Source organism: Solea senegalensis, linkage group LG18 (assembly GCF_019176455.1).
Source record: "Solea senegalensis isolate Sse05_10M linkage group LG18, IFAPA_SoseM_1, whole genome shotgun sequence".
Lineage (NCBI taxonomy): Eukaryota > Metazoa > Chordata > Actinopteri > Pleuronectiformes > Soleidae > Solea > Solea senegalensis.
The window spans coordinates 14,802,882-14,830,717 of NC_058041.1; the positions used below are offsets into that span (position 1 = coordinate 14,802,882).

Here is a 27,836-nt window from a genome sequence, read left to right on the forward strand (position 1 = left end):
GAGCAGCCATCAAAATGAATCAAAGTGTCTTGGACAAATAATCGTTGTTTTACATTTACACTGTTGACATCTGAAGGAGAGGAGACACCTGTGTGCAGTACTGAAATCTGTGACCCAGGGGAATCTGTCCTCTTCCCCCAAACCCTAACCCATCGACGTAAACTGTCTGTCAGTACGATCAGCATTTAATCTGATAGCGTGTCCTGTGCTGTACTAACCTTGTTAGTCAACCATGAGGGCAACTTATGATCTAGTATGTATATTATTATTTTGCTGAAACATTGATTAGTTTCCTTAGGCTATTGCAATGCGATGTCTATGATTTAATGAGTTGATCCTCAGAAATGTGAGGTGTATATTATGATTTTTATGGCAGTCAAGTACATCACTTAAAGTTTATCTCAAGAGTCTATTGACTTTTCATTTTATAGTCAATTTAAATGTGTCATTTCATTCTCGGATGGGATGGCCTGCTCTGGCCACCTGACAGATCAGTCATTGGTACACTTTCATATATAAAGCAATACTCAGATTAGAGCCCACCTACATTTGTACCTTAATTTCAGTGCTGATCCGTACTTTTTCCATTCACTAGATCGTTTGCTGCTTTCTGTTCCATGTGCCCGTACTGAACTGGGCAAAAAGGCTTTTGTGCATTCTGCACCTTTTGCATGGAATATGTTGCCGAAAGACTGGAAACTAGAAAGAGAGACCATAGAACCAGTGTTAGCTTCTCTACACTGGCTCCCCGTACAGTTTAGAATTAAATATAAAATCCTCCTCCTCACGTACAAAGCATTTAATGGTCAGGCCCCTTCATACCTGAAAGAACTAGTCTTATCACCCTAAAAGACCACTAAGAGTAGAATGGGAGGCAGAGCCTTCAGTTACCAGGCTCCTCCTCTCCTGCGGAACCAGCTTACAATGACAGTTCAGGAGGCGGAGCCTCTCTCTGTATTTAAAGTTAGACTTTCCTAACTTTCCTTTTTGATAAAGCTTATAGTTAGAGATGGTTCAGGGAAACCTGGACCATCTCATAGTTATGCCGTTATAGACCTTGACTGCTGGGGGATTTTCCTGTGGTGCACACACATTCACTCTGTCACACTCAGGGTATGAATGACTTTTTATATGTCATTAACCTTGTCTCTTTCTCCCCCTAGTTTGTGTCTTTCCTCCCTTCCCTCTCTCTCTCTCTCTCTCTGTATTCTCATCTTGCAGGTTGCAGGATCAAGATCCAGTTTTCGAGGCTACCCATATCATACATATGATCACCATTATTATTGTGCTATAATTAAAAAGTAGATATCATTGACTGTATAAACTTGTAACTTGATACAGTTGTGTATCTGCTCCTGGTCTCTCTCTCTCTCTCTCTCTCTCCCCCATTTTCCTTTCACCACAACCGGTCGAGGCAGATGACCGCACACCTCTGAGCCTGGTTCTGTCAGAGATTTCTTCTTGTTAAGAGGGAGTTTTTATCTCCACTGATGCCTAGTGAATTGAAACTACCTGGGTTCATTTCATTGAGTGTTTTCAAATCCAAACTGAGAATTCCACAATATGCACTTGTTTCATAATGTACTTGTAAATTTAATCTGGATTCTTTTGTTTTCTGTTAGTGTTTTAAATGTGAAACTGTCGAGTGTGTCGTACTTGCTGCTGCCTATCTTGGCTAGGTTATTAATCTCAATGGGAATTTCCTGGTTAAATAAAGGTTGAATAAATAAAAACAAAAAAATTCTGGCAACAGAATCGCTTTAAGTTCATATTTTTTCCAAAACAAAGGCTCTGAATTCTGCATGAAATCGTGTTTGTGAAAATAAGCACATCATTTAAATAACCTGATGATATAACATTAACTGTCTGTAGATTTAATATGGTTACTGATACAATTTGAGAACCGCCGTAGAGAAGGCATGTATACTTCAGACACTGGAGACCAGACAACAACTTCACATATCATAGGATGAAATAGTTTTATTTATTTTTTCTTTATTTTGATTCAATTTGCCAAGCAACTTGACAAGAATAAAAAGGCAAAAGTTTGAACAATACAAGACATCATGTGTCAATGAAAAGTGTCAGGCAAGCTGTAATACTGTAATGAAACGAGTCCAGTTCCACACAGACACGCCAGTCGCTTAAAGGGCCGTAACATCTTCACAAGGTCACCTTCTCATTTATCTCTTAGCAAAGTACAAATATAGCGCGTCCTCCCGTTCCTGGTTATTTTTTACTCTGAAGGTGTTTGCAGCTCTCGGGTCAGTTGGGCTAAAGGGATGCTCTGATTGGGAAAAGTCACAAAACATTTCGACGTTTTTCATCAGTGAACTGCAGCAAAAAACGGTGCATTTAAATGAGCTTTAAAGATACAGTAGGCGGGATTTTTCTGATCGCAAAAAGAGAAAATTATACTTCACCTCCTCTGGACTCTGTGAACAGCCTCGCAGCTGGAGACTCAGACGCTCCTGTTTCACATGCAGCATCTTCTACACTATTTTCACCACAGACACACTGGTGCTTCTGGTTTTCTGGGCAGATACTGACAGTATCTCACAGCAGGAAGCTCTTTCAGTGCATCTTTTCATACACATTGGGAGTTTGTGGAGAATGAAACAAGACACCAATTCACACGATCCCACGCTGCTTTCCGATGTGATCAAACTCTGTAATTTGTTATTGTTGTGGGAGACTCCCAGCAGCAGAGAATTCAATACAATGTGAGCAATTCATTAATGAAATGAAGTCTCCCAGGTTTCTGTTTCCGAGTAACCTCACATCTGCCTTGGTTAAATACCCATCAGGTCTTTCTAATGCTGCATGTGAGTGACCCATAATGAGTCTGTATACAGGTCCCCTCGGTGGAATGATTGTCACTCCAGCACGGGCCGCAACTGCCTATGCTGCTAAGAAACCTAAAAAAAAAACGAGTCGAGATGGAGAGATTGCCTTGGGTCATCTTGCTTATTATCTGTTTGTGCTCATCAAACAAAAAGATATTTTCATCAAGCTGTGGATGAGAGTCAAAAAATCAACCGTTTTACTGTAAATCCAGCCTACTGCAGCTTTAATAAGAATAGGTAGCACCTCTTTTGACCAGTGTGTGACCAAAAGAACTCACCATTCTCACTCACATTCCTTGTAACTGGTGCGTCCCGATGAGCTGCACAACTCATGACCTGCAGTCACATCTGAAGGTTTCAATGATCTTGGCAATAAAGGAGCGAGCACAGTGGCGTCAGTGTCAGTCAGAGTTTGGTCATGGGTATATGAAGACTGTTCCACGGGCCCATCCATAATTCCTCCTCGTCCGACTGTGTTCTATCACTCGGGCACTCGAGTGGCTCTCTCATCACGAGACCGGCGACGCGGTCGTCTTCATCGCCGCCGTCCACCTTTGACTCCCGCTCGCCGTCTCTCGGCTCGTCCCTCCCCGCCGCGCTCTGTGGCTGCTGCTCTGTGCCGCCCCGCGCCGCTTTCACCGCGTTCGATGCAGACGCGACGCTTTCGGGGCCCGTGTTGCTGGGGCTGCTCGACCCCAAAGAAACGCTGGATTGTCGCGTGTTAAACACATTCATCGTTTTATTGATGTCAGCGTGCGACAGAGAGGAAGTGGCCGTCGCAGACGCAGCCACCCCCGGGGTTTGGAAGGTGCGCAGCGTGCTGCCCCCGCCGTCTGCCGCTAGTCTGGGAATGCTCAGCGGGACTCTCTCCTCCAACGTGGCAGCCATTTTGTCCAGTTTTTTAAAGTGCTTGGCCAGCCGGGAGCTGAAGATGGGCGAGGTGAGTTTCAGGTTGTTGTTTGTGGTGGCGTGTGCGTGCGCGGCGGGGCCTGCGGCGTTGACCGAGCGCCGCGTGCGGATGATGGAGCCGTTCTGGGCCATGTAGATGCTGCCGTTAACGTTAGCGTGGCTGTTGAGGTTGGTGGACAAGCGGCTGCGCTGGGTGTCCGGCATGCTGTCCTCACCGGTGGAGCTGGTCTCGTACTCTCGGTCCACCACCAGCTTGATGCGATGCTTTCTACAGCCATGCTGCAAAAAAAAAACATGCAGAGAAAATGGCGTTAAACAAGTGTGTGGGTACTTTCAAGGTCCACATACACTCACGGGTCAGTTCTTACGGTACATCAAATACCCAATAAAGTGACCGCTGTGGTTTTCCTGCAGCTGTGGCTCATCTGCTTCAATGTTAAACAAGTTCAAGTGATTATTTGATTTGCAGTTGCCATCAATAAGGCATTTACTCCCAAAGAACTGCTGCTCACTTGACATTTCCTTCTTCTTCTATGAAGATCCCTTTCTGAAATACTCGGACTGTACCATGTTCTATGTCACTAAAATGATTAAATTCGTCCTCATTCTGATGCTCGGTTTGAACTTCAGAGGATGGAGAGGGAAGCGATTACGGTGAAGAACAGGAAGTCGTTTATATCATATACAAGACTTTTATTATAAAACTGAGTGTTTATTTTCTTATCATACACTTGTGATGGAATAGAAATAGTTGCCAAAACAGATCACAGGGTGGCACTATGGAGTATTTGGATCTGAAATCCTGACCTCATGTGAATAAAGAGAGCTTAAAAATGACTGTATCTTTTAATACTAGGTTGAACCCAGCCTAAGCATATTTTTACTTAAAGAAGTGAGAAGTATTGTTTTAAACTACTGTTGGATGTAGCATAAAACTCTATCAATTGACAAAATAAACATTTCCACTCGCACACAACACAGCAAAAACACACGTGTGCAACAGTGTTACTCCAAGTTTTTGATCATGTTTTAATCATGAAAAATCCTAAAATAAACCAACTGTTTAACAAAACTGTAAGTGTTGCATGGAATGGAACTCATTGTAACACCGCTGCACACAAACACACTCTGGAAGAAGAAAAGGGGTTTGCTGTGACAGTAACTGACCTGCTGTTTCACAACAAACAAAACCCTGAGGTTATTTCTATTTACATCGGTAAGAAAGCAAATAAAGAACAGTACTGTATAAAGAAAACTAATTTTCCCTGCAGGCAACCACAGGTGCTGGAGGAGCTAGCGGGAGAGTGACAGAGGAACATAAATAAACTTTGAGCAAAGCTTAGGAGCAACAAAGAGAAGACAGCGAGGTCAGTGCAGCAGCAGCAGCAGAACAGTGAGTCCTCGCAGACAGGAGACATCCTACAGAGAAGAAAACCACTCAAACACTGCACACAAGTATCACAGCTGCTATAAAAGGAAGGCAAGATGGACACGGAGGAGCTCCAGGCAAAAAACAAGACCGGAGACAAGAGGTTTCTAAGAGGAGGAAGATGTTAAAAACAGCCGAGAGCAGAAGAGAACGCGCCGACATATTCTGCCAGCGCGAGTGTCACAGCAGACAAGAACAATCAAACATCTCAGATCTTACACAGAGAGCCAAAGCATGTGATCGGCGTCAAAATGGGTCCTCGTCTGCATTTCACTCAGCCAAATTATCCGAATCTCTTTCCTCATCCTGGTTCTCGTCCCTGGAATGGCCCCTGCCCTCCTCTTCGCCCTCCTCTTCATCCTCAATGATGGGCGACAAGTCGTCCGAGTTGCCAGGTTGGTTGTTGCTGGAACTTCGCCTACTTGACATGACTCCATTCCCCCCCCGCTCTTCTCCTGATTCCTCATCTTCCTCACTTTCCTCCTCACTGTCTTCCTCTGTGGTGTCATGTGAAGAAGGAGGCCGTCTGGAACCTTTGGGCCTTGAACTAGAAACTGTAGAACACGAACACCTCTGGACATCTTTGGAGCGTCTGCTGCCGTTTCTGTCCATCGCTCTGCTGTTTGTGGGCGGTCTGCTCCTACTTTGCGTCCTCAAGTTGGCGCTTTTACGACTAAGACTGCTGCGACTCGCTGAGCTGTTGCTAGCACTACCTTTCCTTGAGCCTTTTCTGCTGGACTTTTCCGCCTCGCTCTCTGACCCTCTGTCTGTGTCAGGAGCTCCCTTTGCCCTTTCTGCCCCTGAGTCCGACTCGTTTTTGTCCGTCCCTGTATCAGATGCTGTCTTGTCGTGCTCGGCTGTGACGGATGATACGGGGCTACTCGCGTCAGAGACACTGAATTCGGACGGAGACTCTTTGCTGCCACTTCCTGTCTCGGAATCGCTGTCATGATGTCTTTTCTCTCCCCTCCACCATCCCTCAGAGGAGCTATCCTCCTCCTCTACCCTCCTCTTCCTCCTCCTCCTCCTCCTCCTGGCCTCTCCATGGTCCCTCTCTGACACTGATGCAGACACACTCATATCTCCTACAGAGCCATACATCCTCCTGTGCATCTCCTCTCCTGTAGCCCAGCTCATTCCATCACTCCACTGCTCATTCCCCACCCTGGCGGGACCCTGGAGCCTCCTGGCCAGGGAGATAAGACCAAGGGTCTTGCTCAGGTTTTGTTTTACTGCCGGTGGTCTGCCGGCTTCGACAGATGTCTGGAAATAACTACCATCGATGACCAAGTTGCTGCCAAGGCTGTAAGACCGGCCAAATGATGAAAGGCCGGGGAGCTCTCCCCTGTGCTCAGGTTGGATGCCTTCTCCTAACCCATTCTTTATCACACCATTTCTCTTGCTCCTCCCCAGTGTTTCCGGTTCTCCCCTACCTGCTCGCTCTCTCCCTCTTTCACCTGAGTCATCTCTTCCCCCTCCTTTATTTTCCCTGGTCAATGACTCCCCTCTCTCAAACTCTTTTCCCACTCCTTCCTTCCTCCTGTCTTCCTGCCTTTCTCTACTTCCATCATCCCCTGTTTCCATCGGTCCAATCCTGGCTTTGCTCCACGGTGGGTGGATGGAGGGCGGCTGTCCAGATTTCTTGCTCACACTGGACAGCAGCGCGCTTACTCTCGTCACCCCTTTCAACCTGGAGGCCGCACTCGTGCCCTTTGATTTGGCGTTTGTGGTCGCAGTGCCCTCCAGTGGTTGGTTTTTGTCACCCTCACCCCTGGGGTCACCTGAGGTCATTCTTTGAGCTGGGTTGGGAGGAGGACGGGGCTGGAAGTAAGCAGGGTGAGGGGCTACTCTGTCTCCTTGAAACTGTCTCCTCACCTGATGACATTGATGCAGAATCAAACAAGAACATTTAGCAAAAGGGACAACAGAGAAAAAACCCAAACAGTAAATACTTTTACTGTTTTATTACTTACTTTTATTATGAGCCACTTAATAAAAGGCTCACCTGATAAAATCCACACCATTTTAAGTCTATGGTAATGAAGTTTGCCACTTGTGCAAGTCCATAGAGAAAATCTGTCATTTTAAATCCTGGAACAGACGAGTAGTTGATCCATTGCTGCTTCCATCTGTAAGTCCAAATATGTTATTTAGAAATCCTTTGATTGGATTTAGCTAAATGATTCTCTCGGGCCATCGAACAATGAGAGGAAGCAGCATGTTCACAGATTTTGTCAAGTGGGGGGGCACCTTCTTGGTGCATGGGGTGGACACACTGCACTCAGCATTGACTACTGCAGTCAAGCTATCTGACACTTGTTTGCTGATTTGTGAGCGTACTGACATCCTGTTTTCAAAATAAAACACAGAGAGCGCTGTGTTTCTGTCTGAGTGCCTATTAGGTCAGAGACCTAATAACTGGACATACTGGAAGCATAATGGAAATGTCTCATCTCAAATTTGAGAATGTTTTTGTTTTTGATTAAAATGTGCAAATGTGAAACTTTTAACTTCTAAATTTCTCTAAAACTGTGCAGTAAAAATGTCTGATTCCCCGTATGCTCGTAGTCATAGATGTCCTGAATACAACCCTGTCAGTCTTTTCGAGAACATACGTGTAATTCGATTTGTATTGCATCTCAAAGTTTTGATTTAAAAAGTGCTAATGTGAGACTTTTAATTTGAAATTTCTCTAAAACAGTACAGTTTTAGTGCAGTTTGAGTATATTTTGAACATGATATTATAACATGTCTTAACATATAGCATATATAGGGTCTTGTATAGTGGCTTATCTGAGAGTAGAGGGTCTCACATTGAGAGCCAAGAAACAGCATAAATACATATTACATGCAGCAGCTTTAAAGTCTTTAAATGTAAGATGACTGAAATTCTCCCACCTACAACATATGCATATTTCTTTTTGTATTAAACTGGAGTTTTTGTATATATAACATATACAACACACCATCTCCCCCATTGTTTATTCATTTTACTTGGTAATAATCAGAGTGGGTGAGCAATTTTTTGATAATATGATCTACATGGTGTTGTTTTTCTTTATTTTTTCTCTTTAAAAAAATATTAACATATATGTATTCATTTATAAATATCTCTGATAATGTGAATATGTGTTATAATGCCTTATATAGGTGGGATTAGAAACATCAATTATGATAATAAAAGGTTGATACTGTATATTGTATGGTTATTGTGAAAACTAAGTGAAATAGATTTTAATTGGAATCCAAATTAGATTAAGTGATGTTACCACCACTGTGAATGGTTGTTGTGAAGGATCGAAATCATTTATTCAGCAAAACCAGTGCATACTGCACAGCCTGTGTTCATTTCCTTGTGTTTACCTCTGCGTCAGACTCCTGCGGGCTGTAGTAGTAGCTGCCGTCATCATCGACAACAACTTCTCCATATTCATCGTAGAGGCCGGAGGGTGAGATCAGCTTCCTGCGACTGCCGTACTGAGGCAGGTCGTACCTAAACACAGAGACGGGAGGGAGAGAAGAAAATAAAGAAATGACACGTTGTGATGCATGTGCTATTCATTCAAAGACATGGCTGTCGGCGGGGACACGAGGTAAAAGAGATTTCAACCACTTAGCAAAATTCTCTCCAAACAAACAGCTTCAGTCTACCATATCTAAGAATGTTTTTGTCATTTTATCACATCTTTCTGACAGAAAACACAAGTCAAAGAACCGCTCAATCCCCCGCACAGAAGTCCACAGAGAGAACCTGTGTATTTAACTCATTGTGAAAATTATAAAAATAAATGTGTGCCACTTAAGTAAACCCCAATGAAGAATTAACACCGGAACAGTGAAAAAACTCATATTTGAACTCACTAAAAGAGGCAGCAATAGATCAACAACTCCCTTGTGCCATAGTGTAAAATTGCAGATTGTCTCCATGGAGTTTGGTGTGGTGTTGTGAGCAGATAACAAAGCAAACCACACTTCAGTTTCCAGTTTTAAAGACTTTTAAACAGCAAGATAAAGACCTAAGCAGGTGTATTTTTGTTGTTTTCAAAGACAGTGAGCCCACTTGTTCCATCCTGGTTTACAACTGCACTTTAAAATACTTAAACCTTAAACTTAAAGCTTTGTTTGTAAAACTTGGCTTCACAAGCACAATTTGCACTTTGCCACTGCTTTCCAACAACCACTTGAAGCCATAATGCACTGCACAACAGTGCGGCTTCCTCTAAAGATAAGCAGTGTCTAATGACTCCTAAGCAAAAGCTGCCTTAATCACAAAAGAAGCATTTTGTTGCCAGGAGACATTTTTTTGTGAGCAGAAAACATTGGAATCGATTTTCCTCCCTTTTGTCTCTCTTTGTTGCCTCTTTCCGGGAGGCCTGCCTGCCTCCACCGGCCAAAAAAAACTGTGCCGTGCATCACCACGTTTGGGCTCCGTGCCCTGCAGCGTGCCGCTCAGAGAGACAGTGGGTCGAAAAACATATATTTTCAAACGGCATCCTGGAATAACAATACATCCCAGAGTGATTAAAGTAACAAATCGGCTGGAAGTCCTTTGGCTCTCTTCCACAACAGAGTTGTACGGAAGAAAAGTTGCCCCGTGTAATCACTAAGCTCTTTGTCAACCAGTAGTTGCTCTGCCTTTACATTAATAGCCAAGTAATAAACAAAGGTGCCCGAGTGAGAAGAGCAGGGAGAAAACAGGGAGAAAATCAGTGGTGCATTCAGTGGACCGATGGAAAACAACAGCTTTTAAAAGTAAAAGCAAGTCAGCAGAAAATGACTTTGGTAGAAGATCAAGTCACCCATTAGATTGTCTTATATTTAATTACTCGAGCATTTTAACATGCACTTAAGTTAGTGTCCAACCTAAAAGTCCACAATCTTAAAGGGCCAGTGTGTAATATTTATAGGGTTTATTCTTACAGAAATGTAAGTATGTTTGCATAAGTGTATAATCACTTAAAAATAAAAAAAAAACATTTTATTTGTTTTTCATAGAATTAAGAAGAAGAAACCTTAAATATGTACTTAAGGTAAGGGCCTTGCTCTAAGGAGGGCGCCATCTTGAGCTAACATGTTTCTACAGTCGCTCACACAGACCGTTTCAATTTTTCCTTCCTAAACAAAGGCCACCGTGGTTCACTGATGCACTTGAAAAATGGAGGGGTTTGTGTGATGCAATCTGCAATCTCACCTCTAGATGTCACTGTCAGTAATCCTCACACACTGGATCTTTAAATGCTTTCATTCACCACCTTATGTCTGGAGCATAATTAATAGACTTAAAACAGGAGCAATAGTGATAAATCAGCAAAGGTGAGACATAATTAACGATATGGAAATCGTTGTGTCAGGTTTGCAGCTTTGTTTTTGTGGACAATGGCCATAATCTCCTGATTTCTTCACCTCTTTTTTGCTACATGCTGATTTAGTTGCTTGGTGTTGAGCTTGTGTTAAGTTGAGGTGAAAACAGTTTTATGAGCCTTTTCTTACACCAACACAAGAGCTTAGTTATACCGACATGAGTAAACAAACTGAACCAAAATGTTTAATCTAGAACTCGGTGCCATCATCCTCCTGAGGTACGGAACATTAAAAGAAGAGAAATGGTTAAATGAACATGTGTGGTGGACAATGCAGTGCAAGTGCAACTAAAAATATGGGACCCACAAAGGGCCGGCATCTTCCCCTTAGACCACAAGTAGCCAGTCTTAGTACCTTTTACTCTGAGGAACTCACAAGAATCCTGCTGACACAAGCAACTGGATTTTGAGTAACCCAATCAACTGCAAGTGGTCACCCACACCTCGTCAACATCCCAAGATCCAACACACAGCTTCATTTATCTTCATATGTACCAAGAACAAGCAGGCTGTGGAACGCACCCCCAGCCTCGGTTTTCCAGTCCTCGTTTTAGGCTTATCTCATTGTATGTGCATGACTATATGACTGTTAGTGAGTTATTAAGGAAATGACAATGCGGATGTCAATGTGAAAGTAATCTCGAGGCGAGATTGTGACGTGATACATTCTGCTATATTCTCCTTATTAGCAATTTGTATACTGTAATTTGACTTACTCGCATAATTGTTTTCCTGCATGAGCCGATTTTCATCGTTAAACAATAGAAACACCAAAAAAAAAAAAGCTTTACTTTTACTTATTATTTATTTGGAAAAGGGAGTGGGGTAAAAGTGAAAGTTGTAAGAAACATCAAAAAAACTCAAGGAAAGTACACTCACAGTAAATTGCAGTATAGTTTGAGCGTAAATTCTACAATTACAGCATATGTTCCTGAGATTTAGCAGTATTTTTTTTATAAATACTGTATATCGTTGCAAAAATCACACTAAAAAAAATCCCTTCAGATGAGTTTCCTTTAATAGGAACACCTGCAGTAATTTCACAATAAAACACAAAAATACAGGAATGTTCCCAGTTGTAACGTGATGTCATTTATGGTGAAATTCACCGTGGAATCGTAGAAATAATTTACAGTGTACTAAGAATGATTTGCACCCTCTGCACAGTGAATCGGAGCGTGTCGCCTCTGGGGCGGAGCTTTTACTCTCCCATGTAAAACAAGGCGATTGGAAAGTAGCTTTGTTCCAGCAGCCATTTCGCAAATGAACAAGTGATATTTGCACAGCATCTATTTATTCATTTATATGCAGCGCCGTGCGAAAAGTCTCAGGGCACATCTGTCAAATTCTCTAATCATCCGTGTTTGGACTGGAATGTTTAACTCATACATTGAATTTACTTGACCTAAAGGAAAGAGGGGTGACAATATATAATATGTATAATCCTCTCATGGCATGGTCTGTATAAGCTAATGGAATGAGCCTTAACCCCACACTAAAACCTGATTATGGGATTTCACAGCCATTAACCCACCGACTACAACGGAAACTCTCACACATACACACACACAATCAATACTCTAAGGCTGTGCTTACAACTTAGCGCTTGCAATTTCCTCCTTTTCCATTTTTCTCCTTCTCCTCTCTTTGTCACCACTAGGGGGTAGTAATGACATAAACATCAGCTCACTGACTTCACATGCAACACTTTGTGTGTTTGACAACAGTTCTGCTTGTTCTTTACTACTTTGAGGGGAAAAAATAGCACATTTGTAAGGGAACGTAGTGACAAAAATAACAGGAAACTGAATCTAGTTTGTTTGAAACGGATTCATTTACTGGGTAATATTGCATGTGCTACTAACTGCCTATGATAACAGTTGAATAATCTGTTTCTCTTTTGAAAACATTGCATTACATTACATGCTGACATCATAGAGAATGAGTAGTGTTTTGAATAAAAATGACACATGATGGAAAAAGCTTGTCGTACACACGCGAGTGACCATTCTTTTCTTATGCTTCCGGAGTATTTCTCACTCATCTCTGTTGTGCTGAGAGTTCAAGTCAAGTGAAAGTCAGCATATCTATTAATTATGAGAGTCGGCATCAGCCCACGCGGTCCAAAACTTTGACCTCCACGTCAACAAAGTCATTCAAACTCGGGTTTTTTTTTTTCCAATTAAAGAAGTTGGTGAAAAGCTCTGCTTTCCCACAGAGACCTTGAACTGCTCATTCACCCATTTATTTTTCTCTCGTGGAGGTGACTCATCCATCAGTCAAGCAGCCCTCTCCTGTCTCCTCTCCTCAGCAGCCGGGCTCCTCACAAACACACCTCACAATCTTAAATCTCACTTCTCTTTACCGGCTCCGCATTAAAATCAGGATTGATTTCATAATATTGCTCATGACGTAGAAAGCTCTCTCGGCGGGCTCGCCTCAGTGCAAAGTTGAAACTGCTTTTGCTGTAAGACTTCTTCTGTCTCAGTGGAAAAGCTTCCCACTCACTATTACAGCTGCACAGTCATTGATCACTGTCTAAAATAAATACACGTTTACACGCTTACCTTCCTTGCTTAACCTCCATTAAATTTCAATGTATTCTCTATTGTCGAACATGATTTTTGTAAATTGTTGCATGTTGTTTTTATTAAAGCTTGTTTTTTCTACAGCTATATACAGTACATATATCTCCGCTCTGCATTTAATCTGAAAAATATACTGTACATTATTTTGCTGTCAATTATTCAATGATTCTATTGATGCACGCCACATATTGCGTACTTGTTGGTTTTTAATCATGATTCACTCTGATATAATATCATAATCATTAGAAAATGGCTCATTTGTCCTTTTAATTGTTCTTGACTTGGTCTGTTTACCTGTCACACTTTATCCAACGTTGTTGTATCTGCTCGTATTTTTCATTTTCTTATATTTAAGAGTTATTAAGTGTCCGAAACCATCCATCCATCTGCAGTATATATAATTTATATAACACTGATAAACCTTATTTGATGAGCACTTTCAGATAAACCAGTCAAGGTCATACAAATCAGCAGGATAAATAAAACAAAATTAAAAGAAAGTGTTTAAAAAGTACTTGGTGAATAAAACTAATATGCTGGAATTGAACTGAACTGAAGAACAGAATGCTCTGTTTACTGTTTAGTTCATTTTTTCCACCTGCTAAGGCTAAAAACCCCTCTGCCCGAGGGCCTCAGAGTATGAACAGGGACATATGGTGCTAAATGGTCAGAGATATGAGTTGGACAGAGACCATCCATCGGCTTAAAAGCCATAAATAAAATCTTAAAGCTGCAGTGCGAAGCTTTTAATTAAAAATTAATGTCCGTTAAATTCAAGCCGGTGCCAAATGAGATCATATAGTGCTGATTAAGCCTCTCATCTCCACACGAGTCTCTCTGTGCCTCTCAGTACAGCAGCGTCATGTTTCCTTGTCTGTGATTGATGGAAGGAAGGGCGAGCAACTGCTAAGGTCAGTAACGGTGGGTGGAAGTAAGCCAGTGGTGTGTGGGGCGTGATTTTTTGCATTTTGGTGGAAAGTCTGACCCAAACTCTGCGATACAAGTCAGTCTACAGACCATAATAAGCATCCGAGGAGTCATGTTATCATCCGTTTATTCACTGACATAAAAACAAGAGATTAATACGTGAATAATTTTCCATATAAGCCCCTTTAAATTCTGTTCAAAATCTGTCTACTATGTAATCACTGTAAACTCACCGCTGACACACCCCCTTCTCCTGGCCATGTGTGTTTGTTTTCAAAGGAGCCGGCGAACACAATCTGGCCGGCATCCGATTTGCCTGCATGTGTATTTTTTCAATTCCCACCATTCGGGAAAAAATATAATAATCGACTTAATCGTTTATTTTTCGAATATTTGTTTTTTGCACCTTCTGCTGTCTTGTCTGCCTTTCTGTCCTTGACGCACTTGCGCAGTAGTGGTAATCGGGATTAGCCGTGATAAAGTTATGCCCAAACAGTATCATGGCTAGCCGGCAACGGAGCTCGAAAGTTTGGGAGCATTTTTACCAAAATAAAAGAGACGGAACGTGCAATGCAAAATCTGCAAGGCAGGCATATGATGGTTATATAAGTGCAGCTGTGATCTTGCACGGCTGTTTCTCCGGTCACATGCAGTAGGGGGCAGTAGTGCAGACAGCGTCGTTAAATCCTGCATAGTTCTGCTTTATAGCCGAGCAGTGGCGTTCAGAACCGTTTGTACTGTTTTCTTTTTGAGTCATGCAGATAAATGTTTACACTCTTTCATAGTCAATGACGGATGAAATAAAAGAGAAATTGTCTGTGTATCTTTAAAATTAGCATTAGCATTCATTACCTGCACCTTTTATTTATACCTGGGGTCACACACACTGTGATTTGCTGCTACTGTGTACATGAGGTTAAATGTTGTTCTCGGCCAACAGCATCTGGCTCATTGTCTGCTTCCATGGCTGGCTGCCTGATTAGCAGCTACTGTATTAACTCAGTGCACGAGCGTGCGCGCGCGTGTGTGTGTGTGTGTGTGTGTGTGTGTGATGAGACGAATGAGCGAGACAGCATTTCTCACCGTGCGTGCATGTGAGCGAGTGATGGATGTTTGCCATGTCAGAATTGATGTGTTTGTGTGTGTGGCTGTGTGTGTGTGTGTATTTATGTGGGAGTGAAGGTGGGTGCATGAAATCAAGTTCCCGGGCGTCTGCAGCTAAAATTATGAAAATCACACAATGCATCAAAGGTGGATGGCTGGGTGCCTACACACACACACACACACACACACACACACAGACACAGACACACACAGACGGGTATAATCAGCTATTCTTCTTAGGACACTGCACATTTGGACAGCCTAAACAAACATAAAAACATAACAAGTTAATCTCTAACCCTACTCTTAACTAAAGCACAATTTAAATTGAAATCTTAGCACTAAATCTAACCAGTTCCTCAGAAACTAGTCTCTGCCTCATTACGACCAGGTTTTGATCTCTACGAGAACTACTGGTCCTGACAAGGTCAGTGTCGGTGCCGGAAAAGATCTTACAGAGGTAACACACACACACACACACGTGAAAGGGATTCAGTGATTCATTGGAGGTCTTGTGTTCAATAGACAGTACATTACTGTATTTTTACTGACTAAAACCACTGAATCACTGGGTGTGAGTGTGACACATGCAGTTAGAAGACATCCAACCTGTCCAAACTCCTAACTTAGTAATGTGTAGATTGTGAAAATTAACTTAAATTTTGAGATGTTAACAAAGTAATGAGAGCTAAGCACCTGCAGCAGCAGCAGGTTGAAGTCTACGTAAGACTTGTGTCTGTTATTCTGTGTCTGATATTCGAAGGCTTCCAGTTTTCGGTGTCAGAGTTGCTACAGATCTGTTACACTCCTGTGAGCGGCACCAGCTGGAGGGCCAACATGAGGCAGGGCAACATCACACACAGTGTGAGCGATGCCATCAGTTCAGTATCAAAGCAGCTGCTGCAGAGCTGACATGAGGCCCTGCTGGATGAAGTGCAAACACTAGACTCTGGCATCACGTGGCAGGAAGGAAATGAAATTGTGCTCCATCGTGTGAAGCCATTTCATCCGAAACACACCGAAATCTAGTTTCTATCGTCGAGCGGGAACAGATAAACCAGTGTTCACTCCCAGGGTCAAATGCCCCCTGAATAGATGCAGGTTCTTATCAGCAATATACACATGACACCAGGGTAATTTCACAATCTACCACTCTGGTTACAGAGTCTCCATACTGGCGTTATCTAATATCACTCTGAAAGAAGGACTGAAACAGGAATTTGCCTCTTTTGAGTGGAGCTGTTTTTAAATATAAAGAAAAACTTCAGGGGATAATTGCAGCTTGAGAAGAGGGTTTCAATGAAAACATGGCAGCTATCTGAGGACACATACACCCACTTTTTTTGTCTCACTGATAGACAGCCTTCTCTGGCTGGAAACTTAAGTCTGAAAACCACTCGTGACCCCACACCAAACCTCTTTCTAACTTTTTAACAGCGAGAGAGGACAGAAAACATATTATTATTATAGTAACAGAGCCTTTGATAAGTGGCTCCATACACAGATGGACATAAGTGAAGATAACAGACAAAGCATGTGTGTGTGGTGTAGAGTGTGTGCAGGAAACTGACCCGTGATCATAGTTGTAATAATCCTGAGTGTAGTAGTCCTGACCAGGGTCAATGCCAGACTCCATCGACAGCTCCTGTAAGATTGACAAACCATAATTAGTACTTCAGTTCTTCATATTGATTACATATTCATCGTGTGAAGCTGGATGTGTTAAACTTTGCTCTGCAGTTGTGATGCTTCCCTCACAGCTCAGCAGCCCACACGCCGGCCCTCATTTATCAAGCTGTCATAAAAACAGACGCAGACCTGGCCGCGGAAATCATCGCGTGATTCACAAAACTGTTGGTACCTCAGCCGTCGCAGTGTGAGGATGAACGGACGTTGACAAATGCAGGGGCTGAAAACAATCGGCATTTGAATGTCACGTCCCTTTATATATATATATGTGTATATATATATATATATATATATATATATATATATATATATATATATTCACGGTTCACTCGTCTCAAACTTGCAGTTTATAACATGGAGAAATGTAATCTGGAGGAGAAGAAGAGGAACATCAAACCTGAAGAGTGCAATCGAGGGAATAAACAGATCAGATCAAACCCTGAGTGGTTTGAAAACTGAACTTAGAAAATATATTATCAGTTCAAAGATAAATATAATAGTGTACAAAAGTTTTCGTTTTTTGGGATTTAGAAATGTGATGACCTTACATAATTATTTCTCAATCTATTTACTAGAATATAACCCAAAAAAGAAGTATACAGTATTAAAAAGTTGAAACATATGCAAAATATCTGCTTTTTAAGGGCTAAATTGCTAAGGATTTCGTGTGAAATTTCAGGAATAGACATCTTGTCACAGGTGCTGACCTCTATATCTGTCATTTATGTCAACACAACATGCCCTGTTCCCATTTCAAAGTAAAAGCATTTCCCTGATTCCATTTATTTATTTCCAACAAAATTTTATTGTGGAAATAATGTGCAACACAAATGGATCCACAGCTTATGCAATGTAAGACCACAGCTGTCTTTTCCTAAGACTTCCCCTCAACATCCATCCTTTCCTTAATCTCGGATGCTTTCTATCAAGGTCAAGGTAAAGTGGATAGGAAAGTGGACTTTGGCAGGAAGGTATGCTGTTCAAATCCCTGGATGTATATACCAGGCAACATATGTACCAGGCAACACTTCAGCAACTGTGTTCATAAAAAGTGAAGACGGAGGACAGCTGTTGTGACAGCAAAGGAGAGAAGCCTTTTATCGGATCAGAGACGGCAGAGGTGGATCACTGCCACAGAACACGCTCAAGGTGAACATAAATCAGAAGACATAGCGATGGGAACCAACAGGCCACAGCTTGTGTAGTGATCACTTCACCTACCAGCTTTAATGTGTTTATTTTACATGGTTTTATTGCAATTTCTAACCGAATAAGGGAAAGTCGGAAAACTGAGGTCTGAAATGATTCTATACTCAAAAAGTTTCAGGGTACATCCATCCATCCATCGTCCACCGGTCGTAAAAACTCGCTGCTGATGCTGCCCCCTCCCTTCCTCTCTCCTGGCCACGTTCATTTATTTTCAATGGAGTCGCAAACACAAGCTGTATAGAATAGAAATACTTTATTCATCCCCGAGGGGAAATTGTTTTCAGTCACGCTGTTTAACCATCACAGTGACTCTGAAACTGTTGAATTATGGTAAAAATCCTGCATCGTTCCACTTGAAAGTGATTTGTGACAGTTTGAAACCGGCCCTGCACTGTTCATTTTTGCATGAATCCTGCAGGACGTAAGCAATCAGAATGAAACATAAAAATACGTCATGTGAAGTTGCCAATCTGCAAAACTCTGATCAGCCAATTCGGAAACAAATGCTCGATCGTCATCTGTTCATATAGTAAACAGTAAATATGACATATTTCCGTTTTTGTTACTGTTGTATTTCCATTCCGAAAAAGAATAATGAACAGACACGCAAGCTCCTTCTTCTGCCTCTACTTGACACTGCCACAATCGGAACATTTCATTTTGCGTCCACATATGAGGACATTTTGCACAGCGCTTGTGACGCTCTTCCTCTCTCCCTGATTGCTGATCAGCATGCACACCCGCCGTCCATCTACTCATCGGTGCATCCCTCTTCCTTCTCCAGCCCACGCTTGTTGCAGCCCGTCTGGTGGGTAACACTGCGGCAGCTTAGATTTGTGTATTCTGAGTGTTTTCCTCGTGTTACCTCTGAGCTAATCTGCGTCTGCCCACCTGCCACGCTCGCAACATCACCAGCCACACAAAGCAGCTTTGCTTCACCGCTCCTCTGTTGCCCCTGGATCCTCAGACCTCGCCTGCCTGCTCGTCGCCCATCAAGCCCCTGATCACGCGGCACAGACTTCACTCCCCGTCCACCTCCGTCCTCCCCTCACTGAATAATAAACCCTCCTCTTCTTCCGCCCTGTGTTCCGCATTTAGGCCCAGCTTATTTATTGCAACAAAGGAAGCGTTCAGTAGTGAAAAAGAAAAGGGAAGAGAGACAGAGTACCTCAGGTCTGAGCAGAGAAGGTCGCAGAAGTTGTTGAGTCTGCAAGAGGCAAAGAAAAGCAGAGGATGACAAGACAAATGAAAGGAGTTAGGAGTTCTCCCTCAGTGTGGTGTATACATTTATTTTGGAAACAGAAAATCAATCGCTGATGTTGCACCTTCAAAAGTGGATGCATGCATGTGTATTTTATTTTGTGTTTATCAGTTTGTTTGTTATTCAACTCAAATCTGAGTTTAGTCTACATTGAAACATGTACCATACATCTGACTGCTGTGTGCACATGAAGCAAATGCTCACTAAAGACAGTGATGAGGAAAAACTGATTTTAGCCACTAATAAAATCTGCCTTAGCTTAAAAGGACATCATGATCTTTCTTGCCGTTGGACAGCTTTATCCCATTGGAGACTGAAGTTGGTGTTGCTTTGTGAGCGGCACACTGCTACGATACCACCAAAGTCCAGTTGTTGATCCACTGCTGAGTTCAAATGTTCTATTTTGTTTGAAATGCTTCATTGGAATTTACCTAAAGTCTAGTTTAGTCTTTAAGACATTCATGCCTCATTATCGGGTCGCCTTTGGCAAGTCACGGCCAATCGGATCCGGGTCCGCGTGCACGGCCTGATAATGCTGTGTGATGGAATTATACGACGATTACAGCTGCATTTCTCTGGATTAAACCGTCCTAACATGAAAATAAATATGTTCTGTCTAGTAATAGCAAATATACACCATTGGCCGGGTAGTGTCTGATATCCTTGTTTATGCATGTGCTTGGAAACTACTGTAATAAGAATTATTCAAAGTTGTTTTTATATGAAGAAATGTGTTATTTTTCACCTGTTGAAATACCTGTGAAGGGCAAACAGTGTTTACAGGCATTTCAACAATGTTTAAACTATGTCAGAACTCAACTAACTGGGATTTTGACAACAAAATATCCCCTCAGCAACAAGGTAGGAGCACAACATTTTTTTTTTTGGTAACTGGAATGTCGCGTGTTATGTTTTGCACTAGCCCTTTACAGGTATTCCAATGGGGAAAAGGTGCTGAAAGGGCAATAATGTTTAAAATAATATGTCATACCCCAATGAAACCAGAAATATACCACAAGGTAGGATTTTAAATACTGCAGTTTTCAAAGCATATACATACACGGATTACCAACTTCTTTCAACTAAAGTAAAGAATGCTTGATTTTGTTAGTTGACACATTTGTGTTTTTACACTTTAACATGTGTCATCAATCCACCACTGAAGTCACTGACGTCACTGCACGCCTTCAAACATGGGCAGCGTGTAATTTATGTTAAAACATGATCAAATAAATCACGATCCAGAAAACAAGCTGCTCTTGCCTTAATTACATCACACACAGAGGAAAATGAAAGGAAGGGAAGGAGGGAATGTGTCGAGAGCAGGACGAGGATGAGAAGAAAACATCGATCACACATGCAACTGTAGCATGCAAAGCCGTCACGTACCTCCTGTTGTCCAAAGCCTCGCCTGGAAGAGTAAAAAAAGAAAAGCATAAATCAACGTTATGAAGGAAACATTTGTTGTTGGTTGAGTAAATAATCCCTGTTGCAACAGAAATATTATGTTTACATGGACAGTTTGTGATATTTAACCCAGTTTTCCAAGAAGAAGGCAAGAAGTGGAGTTGCATATAAGTGAATGTATAGAGATAGTGTGTTTTTTTGCGGTAAATTGATGGCGCAGGGGGAAAAGAGGCTGTGTCTTTCTGCACTGTCACCCACTGTTTATTTTGTTGCTCTGTTTTGATAAATAGTCTGGTTATAGCTTCATAAATATGAAATATTCACATCTCATTTACAAGCCAAATGAGCTCATCCCATTGTGGAGAAAAACAAGGACGAGGCATTTCAATATTGGGCACCACAATAATAATAATAAAAAAAACATGTAATTTATGACCAGTGGGTGGAATATCTAATTCATAAAAATGCAGGAATATGAATTAATCCACCAGGATTAGGAAAAATGGACCCAACACATGCATGTATAATGTACAGTCTGTGCATGTATAGCCTGATTTATGGTTGCACGTACGCCTATGAATTATCTCCGAGTGTGAATAGGCATGGGCCAATTAGCAATTTCAAGCTATACCGTGGTATTAAAAAGTGATGGTATCAAACCCATAAAAATGTGATGTGTCATTTGATTGACTCATCAAAAACAGAGCACAGAAATCATCATCATACCTAAGTGTGACTACTGTTGGGGTGTTTTTGCAGAACAGTGAAGAGAGTCCTGCAGTCTGTGATGAGTTAGGTTGAAGGGATTTCTCTGAATATGTGAACAGAGGCACCATCAACACAGCCTCCAATTCTGAAGATCCTCAAGATCACACACTGGTGACCTTTAACATATTTCATTTGTTATTGTCCTGTTTATTTCATACATTTCTTAACATCCATACAGGTTTGTGCAGCTACAGTATTCGTCTCAGGACACTGCATTGATTTCCATTCATTTAGATGGCCTAAACAAAGTGTTAACATGTTGCTTATCCATAAACACAGTTCAAATCTTAGCCTTAAACTTCACCAGTACCTCAGAAACCAGGTTCTGCCTCAATACGACCAGGTTTTGGTCTCCATATCCGTGTTTCCATCAAGTGGAATGGCTTGTTTTGGTACAAATAGATTTTCCATTTCCATTACAAATACCAAAATAACCCTACCGTTCTATTTTTTTTGGGCACCCTTCTCTTGGGGTAACAGGGGAAAAATGGTACAGGGTTCAGGGTGGAGCTAGATCCAAGACAGTTGCACCAGTAAAACGCTATGACCTCAGTTCTCATTCTTAACCATACCGTACTGTACCAAACCAAACTATACCATGATGGAAACACAGCTGGGGACTACAGGTCCTGACAAGGTCATGGTTTGTGCCAGAAAACCACTTTTCACAAAATCAACTCAATTGTGATCGGCTGTACATCGTAAACACACAGACATACACACGTTTATTCATCAACAAAACACTTTTTAATGGGGGGGGAAAAAAAATGAATAGATGATTATCCAGTTGAACAAGGTCAATGCACAGATTGTATGCAAGTATCTGGTAGATCAACAAAATTAAACCCTTTTTGTCTAAATGTATGTATGTACACTTGAGGCTATAGATGTCAGCTATACTTGTGTGCCTGGCGGTGTGTGTAGAGTGCAATCATCTGTGTTTGTGTGAGTGAGAGAGTGAGTGAGAGAGTGAGTGAAGATAAGTCCGCCTCCCTGTCCTTGTTGCTCTGAAAGACACATAATTAGGTTCTTTCCAGACAAACACACACACACACACACACACACACACACACACACACACACACACAGAGCTATCTGATATCTCTCTCACACACACACACACACACGTACATGCCATGATTGATTCCCACTCTTTGTCTACTCTCCACCTTGTCTTGCAGCTCTTAAAGAACACACTCCACTAAGACACCCAGAAACACTCATTCTTCCTGCAGTTTTTTTTAGCGCCACCCCCCGCCCCCCATTTCTCGTTTGCCTTTTCTACTCCTCTTTTCACTCTAACAGCCTCTTTCAGCATCCTCTCTCTCTCTCTCCACCTCACCCTTCTACCCCCCTCATTTCTTTTTTCACGCTGCAGTTCAGGCTCCTTTATAGAGAAGTAAATCACCAGTCAAAAATATTCCACTTTCGGTTGTAAATGTTGCAAAAAGTCAAGGACGATTACAGCAAACACGAAGCAAAAACACATCCAACAAGCAAATATGATAATTGAAAATGAATGGTTATCCAGTTTCTTTCACTTTATTTATCCTGTTGCCTAGTTTAGCTGTGGGCGACTGGACTTAAGTTGAGTTAAGTTGAACATGGCCCACCTCTTATCCAAGAGGCGTCTTCAGTTGTGACTCTCTAGTGGGAAGAACCAGGTATTTAAGCTCTGACGCTGATACCGGTCTACAGAGTCGTTAAGTTGAACAATGCAGATCATTCACCCCTCCCATTTTCAGGTTGTTGGTTTCACCTGAGACAAGGTTTGTTAGGGACAGTTCATTAATCCTGGTAATGTGGTCCTGTCAAGTTGGGTGTCCACTGCACCAGTTTAGAGAACCTTGTTTGAGAGCTTCTCACACCAGAGGCGACTCCTCTTCGGCCGTACTCAAACAGAGACGTATTGAAACGTAACATAATCTTTTTGAAAAAAGTGTCCTGTGAACACGGCATTGTTTCAGCAAATGTCTCGAAACCCCACCAAATGACTCAAAATGCTGTAGTACATATGCCAGGCCTGTAAGTGGCGCTGTAGCGCTACACCAAAAACGGAGAAGAAGATGTGCCACACATTACAACATCACATTAACAGAGACAGAATGAAGCAAGCCGGGGGAAAGAAAGGGAAATAAAGAAAGAAAAATCTAAGTTTTCATAGTGTTGCCAACGTGGTGACTTTGTCGCTCACTATATTTGACGACTTTACAAACGCCCGCTAACTTTTTCTCAAAAAAGCGAATAGCAACAAATCTAGTGACTTTCTGCCACCACACAGAGTCCCAGAACTCTACTGTGGATGTGTAATACAGCTGACTGTGTGCGGAACAATCACTCCTCTGTCCATTCAAGTAAAAAAGTGCTCTGTGAAAAAAGATTTTGTTTTCTCCTCCCCTTATTTTACGATACCCTTTTTTTGTTCTTCATGCCCGTGTCTGAAGTCGCTGAGGACAGGACGTCTCCTGTAGACATCCAGGGTCTTTTCATGTTGACTTTAGTTACTTTTCATTGAACGCAAACAATCTCCAAACACAAGAGTACGACGATATGTCAAATATGTACGCGATCAACTCTATGACTAGTTCACTCAGAATCAGCCGTTTATCACAGATCGTCTGTTGTGATTCTCTTCCCATACAAAACCATCGGAAGCTCACCTTCAATTGATCTCTGTGAGACAGACCAGAATAGGTTTTTTTCACTGCGGCGAGTGAGACGCTGATTGGATAAATGCGGCAAAATCGTCACTTCCAGGAAAGCTCAGCATCTCTGAGAGTCAATGGAGCAGTGGGCTGATGCAGGATGACTGGAGGAACGGTCTGAAAGGCGGAACCACTGCTGATGGCAGCATTGTAGAAATAAACACAACACCGGAGCGTTTTCAGTCTCAGTTCCGTGTGGATTGTGCGAGTGAAGTCTAGAAACAAATAGCAGCCTGCTGTGTCTTATTTGCTCGGCGATATAGGCCATTTCCGTTTGTACATATATTCACTGTAAATAAAAATGCTAAAATAGCATGTCTTTGTTCCGCTTGTTCATTTATTTATATGCAGTGAATTCCCTACAAAAGGAAAAGGAGGACAGAATGTATGCATGTATAAATAACTGGGGCGGTGTTTTCCTCACAGACGCAGCTTTGAAAACAGTACATCGCCAATTAGATGTGATAATGCGACTGCGCTTTCAGCAAATACAACAGGATGAGTGTCTCCACGACGATAAAGCTTAATATGTGCGTGTGATGAGCAGGTGAGGCTGAAAGCTAATTATAAAGTCAAACATTGCAACAGCCCATTCACCTGAAACAGCAGCACTGCCTGCTACCTGTTCTACATGTGCACTGTTCAGCCTCTTATGCAATGACTGAATGAAGGTTAAACGCTTCATTGTACGAATTAGGAAAACATAATGGTGAAAATAAGCAAAGGCTGTTTATGAGATACAAAGGGTCACAAATTAAAATCATCAAACCATATCTTTTGAAAGTAAAAACATATTTTAAAAGTAGAAATGCTGTAAAAACACATGAAAATATTTGATTTGTGATTTACCTTCACATTTTCAGCACTTTACGAGTGAAACACAGACAGACTTTTATTCTGAAGCAAATTATCTCTCGTGGGATTAAATCTGCCTCTTCTGAAAAGTCAGAGGTGAATATTTTCTACGGTGGTACTTGGTTTGAGAACCACTGCTCTTTCGCCATCTCGTTATGTTTTTTCTAATATAAAATGCACTTTTATCACACCAGATCTTATTCACAGCTATTCAGAGCCAACAATGCTAAGTTTTTAATGTGGTACAGTAGCCAAAACCCATGGAACAACATCCCTACTTCACTTCATAGCCGTTCAAATTCCATCCATCCACTATCTACTGCTTTATCCTCCACAGCGGGGGCTGCTGGTTCCAATCCAGGGTACACCGTGGACTGTGGGCCAACACACACAGAGACAAAACAAAGAAAAACACCTATAGGCAAGTTAGAGTGTCCAATTAACCTCTGCATTTTTGAACTGTGGGAGGAAATGAGAGAACCTGGAGAAAACCCACACACCTTAAAAATGTCTAATGTAATTTAGGTGTGATAATATTTGAAAGAAGTGAAAAGATTATATTTCACACTTTTCATTTTGTGTACATTTCTACAGCTCTCATTTGCAATGTGTATTTTATTTTCCTTGCCTTTTAAATATTCATGAATTCTAAATGCAGGGGCTGAGTGAACCCGAGGAAGTGAAAGTCACTTTGAGACTGTGTGGTGGTGTTTGACGTTTGATCTCGACATCTGTGCTCCTGCGATCACCCGCCACCTGAATGTTTTCCTTGGCTGTGCTTCATTTTTTGTATAAGATCAGTCTTTCTTTTCAACGTCTTTGGATCTTTGCCCTCCCCTCACCTGTGCATTTGATATTTCTATGTCTTTGTGGTGCGTTATTTTTAGTTTTCATGCACGCGTAAAGAACAAACGACTTCTTTGCGCGTCACATTTACATAGCCACGCGTCAGTCAGTTACAGGTGACAGTCCTGGTAAAGAGCGTTTGCTAAATTCAGCCGGTATAAAGTGTGTCTTCAACAGAAAGAGCTCAATAAGTGTGGTTTATATTATACAGTATGTTGTCGAAGAGGTCCTTGTGTGTCTTTGTGATGATCTATAACAATTTTGTCTGAATCACTATCATTCTACCATTCTATTCTATCATTCTATCTACAGTGAGGAAAAAAAAACAAAAACAAACATTAAACCCCGAGATTAAAGGTTTGCTTCACTTAGAACTCAACATGTTTAATTTATGTCCAACACTGTAAACAAAAACAAATCGAAAACATTTTATTATGAATGAATGAAAAACTTTTAAAGAGAGCAGAGAAAAAATAAATGAACCCAAAAGGATTACGTATGGAATTAATTTATACAGATGAAAACTAAGCACATTTTCACTACACTTTTAGTTAGTTTTAATAAGTTTTATAAACACACGATTCAGTTTCAGTTAGTTATCCTTTTTTTTTAAACTCTAGCTTTTGTTTTTATTGCAGTTAATGAACGTTATTTCATTAGTGTTTGTTTACTATAATAACCTTGGCCTTTACCATTCCAAACCAAACCAAACCGAAACACATCTTATGAGGGCTGATGCATAAAAGCTTAACTTTTATACGAATAAAGAACCACTCACTCCCCACACCAAAGTCGAAAGGAAAAGTCTGTGATATCTCCTAAAGGCACACAGTCACAGTGTGCCATAGAAACTAACCAAATGAGGCAGCAGGAGATCAACATATTCCATGTCACTGTTAGCTAATTGTTCAAAGGTGTGGAAGGGTGAGTAATTAATAAACTTAGGCAGGCAGATATTATTGTTAAGTGGCTAAAATGATCCTGTGTGAGGCAGTTTGAGCAAGTCTCAGTGTCTCAGACTGGTTCTCAGTGCAGAGGGTGCTTAAGAACAAACAAACCCTGAACTACCCCTTTTAAAACTAAAACACATAGCATTGTAGTGAGAGCCCTGTTAACTGACCTAGACACAGCAAACCTTTAAAACGGAAATATGTATCATAACTTGAGTAGATTTTATGTTAGCAAGACATTTTGTCGACAATAAAGGTACTTTCCAATTTATAACTACGATACCTACTACCAATAAACTGCTTTGACCTGATGTGGCCTTCATAATAAAAGACACTTGCGTTTTATATGTGAGGTGAGTGGAGCATTATATTTCCTCATTATTATGCTCTGAATGTATCACACTTGTTCACGACTACCTCTGCATACGTTCTTGCCACAGCTGCTTTTTCAAAATCTTAGGGTTTTTCTATAGTTAACTATATAACTATAACACTGGCTATTATTCCTGCACTGAGGCAACACCAATAACATCCTGCACACTACGTTAGTGCCACATATTTGACAGTTTATTGAATGAACGTCTCGTTTTGTGACTTTTTTTTTTGTACTTTAATATGAATCAAGTACCTGTACAATGACAACCCTATAGAAAATGTTCATAAAAATGTATCACACAGTGTAAACAAAATACTATTCTAATAATAATTATCTCAAACAGTTTTTGTCCCAGTGCAACTTTGCACCCACCTATAAAATAGATTAACATTATTTAGTCTCTTTGGGGGTAAACATGGGGTATTAAAGGGCTTTTCTGTTTTTTAAATGTTTAAAATGTTTTTTAAACGTGGTCGTATGTGCTCACCCGCTCACTCAAAACCTCTATGATTAGAAACTTGACTGCTCTACAACACCAAAGTGGATATATCAGCATTATTAGCTTTAGGGGACACGGGAGCTGCTGGTCAACTGCTGCCCTTGTTTG

The 27,836-nt window shown here is 41.4% G+C and overlaps 1 protein-coding gene across 1 annotated transcript in view; it reads right to left on the reverse strand.

Moving 5' to 3' along the window:
* Positions 1 to 1,983: 1,983 nt before the first annotated feature.
* LOC122759230 (protocadherin-15-like) overlaps positions 1,984 to 27,836 on the reverse strand; it is a 226,307-nt gene continuing 200,454 nt past the window's right edge. Inside the window, exons 36-40 of the mRNA XM_044013918.1 lie at positions 20,712 to 20,733; positions 19,230 to 19,268; positions 16,735 to 16,808; positions 8,548 to 8,677; positions 1,984 to 4,034 (exon numbers count right to left, since the gene is read on the reverse strand). Of these exons, the coding sequence (XP_043869853.1) occupies positions 3,252 to 4,034; positions 8,548 to 8,677; positions 16,735 to 16,808; positions 19,230 to 19,268; positions 20,712 to 20,733 (1,048 nt within the window). The 3' untranslated portion in view covers positions 1,984 to 3,251. The remainder of the gene's footprint in view (positions 4,035 to 8,547; positions 8,678 to 16,734; positions 16,809 to 19,229; positions 19,269 to 20,711; positions 20,734 to 27,836) is intronic.